Source organism: Penaeus vannamei, chromosome 11 (assembly GCF_042767895.1).
Source record: "Penaeus vannamei isolate JL-2024 chromosome 11, ASM4276789v1, whole genome shotgun sequence".
NCBI lineage: Eukaryota > Metazoa > Arthropoda > Malacostraca > Decapoda > Penaeidae > Penaeus > Penaeus vannamei.
In genome coordinates this window covers 12,898,542-12,905,549 of record NC_091559.1, presented here as the reverse complement: position 1 = coordinate 12,905,549, position 7,008 = coordinate 12,898,542, and the positions used below count along the sequence as shown (strand labels likewise).

Here is a 7,008-nt window from a genome sequence, read left to right as displayed (position 1 = left end):
ATCTCACTTGGCTGGACCAAAGAGGAAGTAGAAGAATGAGAGCGAGAGGAAGATGAGGTGAGGTGGAGTGGCGTAGTTCTGTGCGTGGGAGGACAATAAGGATGAAGAATAGTAATAGGGGAAGAGGGGGTAGACATTGAAGAGGACTGCACAGTAGGAGATGGAGAGAATGTTTGATGTTTGATTTTTGAAAATAAATGTGCTAGACATCAAAAGTCATGTAGCACTATGGTAAAGTATTGTGTCAGAAAGGGCAAATGAAAATTAAAGATTATGATAAAATATGTCAGATGTCAAAGATTTGAGTGTTATAGGACAGTATGGTAGTGAAAAGGGAAAAAGTGGAGCAAGTGAACTAGACCACAAATTAGTATAAAGGGGAAGGTTAAAGAGGTAGGGTGTTTGAGTGAATTATATATCTGTCACTGGGGAAAGGTATAGGAAAAATGTAAAAGAAAGAATAGAGATAGCTGTTGAAAAAGTAAAAGAATCCAGGGTGAGGGGAAGATGTTAGATGTCAAAGATTAGAGGATATTATAGGAAAGTCTGGTAACAAAAAGGGAAAGGAGGAAGTAAATAAAGTAGAGTGGTGATTACTAAAATGAGAAAGATTAACCCATCCCATTTTACTGATCTCTGCCCTACTTCATTTACTCTTTTCCCCTTTTGCTATCATACTGTCCTATAATGATGTCTAATCTTTGACATCTAATACCCTCCCCTCCCCAGATTTTCTCCTACTTTTCCAACAGCCATCTCTGTTTTCCTTGAACATTTTTCCTATTCCTTCAGTGAAATACACTGCAATTCACTCAAATGCCCTTCCCCCTTAACCCTCCCCTTTCTCTACTGATCTCTGCTCTGATTCACTTGCTCCCATCTTTTCCATTTTCACTACCATACAATCGTATAACTCTCTTTAATCTTTGACATCTTTACCCTTTTCGAAACAAAACTTCAATGTCTAACACATTTATTTGTTTCAAACATTTAACATTAAATATTAATCATACAAAAGGCACATCAATAACACATTACATTCATCTTCATTTTTTTTTATTTTTGTTCTTCATATGCACAAATGGTTGTATATACAATGCGTATGTACACTGCACCTCTGGGCAACAGTGATACCTTAAACACTCCTATTTACATACCAGTTCAGTACAAAATATAAACAACATGTCATTTACCTCAATTCACATTTCATTTTATTTGAAAAATACCTAAGATTCTTTTTTTTTATTATTACTTCCAACTTACATATCAAAATTATGCTATGATTGCACAAATGGACAAGTTAAAGTAAATGGCCTTTGTCATCTGCCACAGTATCACTCACAGATCTATGAAACATTGGAAATTACCAGTATATAATATATTTTTTGTGTAGAATTCTGCTAAGGACTAAGAAGAGAAGAATTAAAAACAAAAATTGTCTGGATATTGTGCATTTTTTTTCTTTTTTCTTCTTTTTTACTTAATGAAAATCAACAAAATCTATAATACACTACCATTCGTATCATGCATACATTAACATCAACAGTTCCAGGCATCACAGAAAACATTTTATGCTTAGACTTTCCTTAACAGTACTGGTAAGATTCAAAATATTTTTTTCTCCTTTGTTAAACAAAAACTTAACTTTGTCTAACATTCCAATCACAAGAAGAATCCCTTTAACAGAGATAATGGCATCCTGAACTATGGAGTAGTTGAGTAACAGAGAAATTCATCAATAATAAATACATGTAAAATATTAATTGCAGACAAGAAATTTTAATCAAAACCAACCTATTGCAACACATAGTTGTGTCACAGTTGATCAGATTTGTTTTTATAAAATGCTAAAATATGATTGATACTCATATATACATAGTATATATACATATGAAATTATATATTTGTAAATGTTTCAACTGTATAATGTGCAATAACAAGGTTTGAATTTGCAGCTTCTAAAAAGAAAAAGAAAAATGAATCCGCTGTAATATTACCGAATTTGCATTACTTAAAGTTTTACACTTCTTATTCACATATTTATCTCTTAATTACTACTTTGGCCAGCTTAAGATTAATGTTCTAGAAAAAAAAAGTTGAATTTGAGTATGCTACAACAGATATTCAAGAAGGTCCTTTTATAAGCTGATTTATTATCACTTCACAGCTGAATATCTATTGTATGTTAGTACAGTCTCTGTACAAATTCTTTCAGTCTTTATTATATTCTTGTCTGACAATTAAAGAATCAAATATCATAAACCTGTATATTAAACTTACAAACTCATTTGAATATTAGACACCATACTGATATGCTATTGAGCATGTTTCATACACCTAGAAATAAATGCCCACTGCAACTGAGACAAATATATCAATTCTACAACTAGCATAACTAAAATTACGATGATCTTCACAAGCATCTTTCATTCAAGAAGTTTAAGCAAAATATGATTTCTTTACTTTCAACTATTCATTCTTGAAGTTCACAACAACACATAACAAGCTGTTCATGTATGTGTTTTCAGTGGATTATATATTTTTGTGCTTTAATAAATATCAGTAATGCATTTACTGCTGCAGCAGATCAAAATCTATCGTAGAGAAAGCATTTCCACTGATGCTTTAACAACAGCAATTGTACATTGATTGTGTAAATTAAGAATGCATAACTTTCAACATGCTATGATCAACATAAAACTATTAATGGCTTCTGAAATTCAGTTAACACAGCAGTCTAACCACACCCAAATCCTATTCTGTGACAACCAAACACAATCAAAAGATGACTTTTTCAACTACGCCCATTTTCAGTTATGTTTCTAAATGTCAGAGCTTATTGATATGATACATATAATTCCAACAGTAAAAAAAATCAATAATAACTGTATAAAATTTCTAAAACAATTAACAACCAACATATTTCACAACTTGTATTAATTCCTTTACATACTGTTCCCAATTCAATTTTGCTATGCCTATTCTTTTATGACAAAGACTTTCTTACAAAGTTTATGTCATGAATATGCCTGTCTGGGTAATAGATAGTGTTAATCCGATGTCGCCTGGGATGACATGTACATATGCTCACAGTGAGTTTGGTTTGTTAATTACTGTTACACATACATGGCTAAAAGTACTGTCACCAATGAGCCACTTACTAGTACTGCCAACCTCACCTACTTACTCTCTCCTTAATTTTTTTTTTCTTGTATGTTATATTCCTGTTAGAATGTCAATAACATTATAATAATTACTGAGTGTATAATAATAATAACAACAGCATCAATATTTGTAGCACTAGCAAATTTTTTTTCTGAAAACTCAAGGAAAGATAACATCATGTGAGATCACAGTCACAACTTCTTGGTGGTTAAGCACTTGTGGAATCATCTATGTATAGACATTTCACAAAGACAATGCTACAGTGAACACTACATTTTCCCGGCAACATGGGGTTAACAATATGATTACATACTTCTATTGCCAATCACTGTAAAAAAAAAAAAAAAAAATTGGGTGACGTATTAACATATACAATAACACTACACATAGAAAAAAATGCTGATACTATTTTTTTACCTTTTTTGCAAGGGAAATTGGCATCTGTTTTCATATAGCAAACTTAGATAATTCTTTCTATTTGATGGCAAAATTTGCCAGCATCTGTATTAGCTAACCAGTAAATCATTTCTGCAATTTACAGGTGCAATTCAACCTATTGTGATTTTTTAAAAGTATCATGCAACAAATTCCTAAAAAAATATGTATTACTTAGTTACATGATGATGTGTACATAAAACAATGACTACCCTAACATTTCCTTATTAATGGAGGACACTCCATCTGCATGTTAATCATGAGTACTCTAATTTCAATAATGCTTAGTGCATCTCAACCTTTACTCATTAATATACTTTCAGTTAACACGCTCTCAATTAGTAGCTCGACTGAGGATGAGCTATTCTCAGGGGAAAGTTTAGTGTACCAGAAGTACTTATCAACATGAGCAAAACAGAAACCTTGAAGGTAAGTATGTAAACAAATTTCAAAATAAAATTTAAAATATGGCATAATGATGGAAATAACAAGCCTATGCTGTAAATTTTCAACCTGAAATTTAACACAATTTTCCTTCTACTCTCTTTTTAGTTGTTATCACTTCAAAGATACATTCAGAGTAATAAAAAAATGAAAACTATATATAAACAAAGCAACAATCATAAAAGATAATCTTTGTACAGTGTATGAATCAAAAGAAAAGTTTCCATAGACTGTATCTATAATTCTATAATTCATAACTGTCATATCATCTCAGTTTACATACATATGACCTTAAAACTTAAAAATGGCTTTATAATATTAAAATATCAGATACTTCATGAATGCTGAAATATAAAAAATAACATCTTTAAAATTATAAATGCCTACTGTAAACTGAGCTATATGATTATGATGCCCACACTGGTTGCTTTTTCATTCTTACCTTGCTATATTTGACAACACTGTAAGCCTTATTACAGCAATAGCACAGCAGTTTACAACAATAATGTGAATCACAAACTGGTACTACATTGTTAAAGTATCATTATGCATCAATTTATTTCACTCTTCTTGGTCAAACTGGTCAATCCGATAGCCAACAAGAAAACATATCAGTGTTACAAATACAAATGTAAATTGTACTATATTGGGAGGAATTCAATAAATAAATATTAGACAACACAGACATGAACAGCTCAACTTACTGTCTAATTTTGACCAACTCAGAAATATGTACATATGAAGATGGAAAATCACATAGATGCTTCCAATACCAGACCCTGAGTATGAGTACATACAGTGATGCAATATTAGTTGCCTTTGGAGAACTGAGCATTCAACCCAGCATACAAAGAGCATATTAAAGTAAAATGTTAAATCTACTGTAAATAAAATTAATACTAAGTCCACTGCCAACCACCTATTTGACAAATCTGAAATGTTCCTGATACTCAGTGCTCCACTGTTCACACTAAATGAATCTATCATAAATAAAAAAAAAGATTTCGCTATGCTACACTGCACTTTAAAAATTCTTTGGTGTGAAACACAGTGTCCTAATCATTACTACTATTTTTTCCCTCATCCCAAGCCCTACATAAATAATACCTTATCTATATAAAGATAGAAAATCATGTCTTTTTTCCCAGTTCCACAACAAAGAACTTAAAAGTGAGATGACTTAATGTTTATAACTTACCCATGAGGCAACATAAATGCTAGACATATCAGAACCTCCATTTCTTAAAAAAGGGAAAACAAAATGGAAGTTAAAGTGTGCTACCGTTCATGGAACAAAATGTTGAATAATATATTGCTATAAAAAAGAAAAATGGCAGTAATGGTAGTGGTTGACAGTGCATATGGACGGATGGCTGGACTCAACCTGGCAAAAGAGCTTCAAGAAGACTTGCCATACACATGAAAGCCAGCCACTGCCAACTGCTTGTTACTATGCCTGTAATTGCTGAGCCCTGACAGCTGCTTGGCCAGGAAATGGTCCAAAGGTGAGCTTGCAGAGAGAGAATTCACTTGAACCTTATACTGTATAATACATGTGGAAATGTGAGAGTGAGAGTGTGTGTGTGTGTTTGTGTGTGTGTTTGTGTGTGTGTGTGTGTGTGTGTGTGTGTGTGTGTGTGTGTGTGTGTGTGTGTGTGTGTGTGTGTGTGTGTGTGTGTGTGTGTGTGTGTGTGAATATACTTATACACATACACACACACACACACACACACACACACACACACACACACACACACACACACACACACACACACACACACACACACACACACACACACACATATACATATATATACTTATACTGAGACAGTGATATGCCCCATATCAATATATTTTCAGAACATTAGAATTTTATAACTTCTGATGACATATAACAAATTGTAGAATTACAGTTCCATCTATGGACTGAACATAGGAATATGAATTACCCATCATGAATATCCATGAAAATGCATTCTTCTAAAATTTTCTGAAAGTTTCAATAATATTCTTTAACACTGTCTGCTCAACAACAGAGTAACAACAAGCATTAGCAGTGACTGTGAAAAGAAAAGGACTAAATCTATGTAAAATGGATGAAGAAGTAATTATGGAGTACAAAGTGATGGGAGACATTTTCACAGAATCATCTAAGGAAAAAAGTGTGCTCCTCAATGACAATTCTAAAAACCTAAGACTTAATAAAACTTCCCTAAAATTCAAACAACATTGACCATTAGAGGACAAGTGTGACCGATTATGAATAATAAAAATGAAAAATTGCCTGAGTGTGTATCCTTACAAGTGAGCTCACGGCAGAAACATAAGAAGAGCAGCCCAGCCAGAGCCTCCGAGATCATGGTGATGTGAATTCTCAAGATTTGCCGCATATCTCTTACCACATTTACCAACTCTGTATCATGGTAACCATAATTATCCATATTGACGAAAACAAACTTCAAATGTGTGTGAACAATCAACCATGATTCTATTAAGATTTCTGGTGAATACAACCATGATTTATATCTGTAGCAATGACAGAGTTATTTCTAGTTTCATTTTAAGGCAATACAGTAATTTGCAAAATATCTTATGCTGACATTGCTGTATGAAATCTACAACATAGTATCATAAAAGTGAATGCACATGGACCCTAATACAATATGAGGTAAAAGAGAAACTCAGTTTCAGAAATGCCAAAGATATGCAAAGCTGCTTTGCATGTTTTGCTGCAAAAAGCACAAGAAGATTCCTGAAGTGCCCTTGACCTATGGAATGACCTTGGTTACTGAAGGGTCATTTACAGGCTTCGGAGATTGTGTCTGCTGGGAAGTCTTGCTTGGGTGATGATGGACACCACTGAATGTCTTGCCACCACATTTTGGCTTGATGTGTGCAACAGGTACTTGGTTAGTGGTGTATACACCTGATACGGAGTACCTGCGGGTAGCCTTGAGACCTCTC

The 7,008-nt window shown here is 33.2% G+C and overlaps 1 protein-coding gene across 2 annotated transcripts in view; it reads right to left on the bottom strand.

Moving 5' to 3' along the window:
- Positions 1-1,039: 1,039 nt before the first annotated feature.
- LOC113818213 (protein expanded-like) overlaps positions 1,040-7,008 on the bottom strand; it is a gene marked incomplete at its 5' end in the record, with an annotated part of 27,733 nt that continues 21,764 nt past the window's right edge. The window contains 1 exon segment of one of the 2 annotated variants that reach the window (XM_070126984.1): positions 1,040-7,008. This exon segment is cut by the window's right edge and continues 359 nt beyond it. In XM_070126984.1, the coding sequence (XP_069983085.1) occupies positions 6,813-7,008 (196 nt within the window). 2 annotated transcript variants of the gene reach the window in all.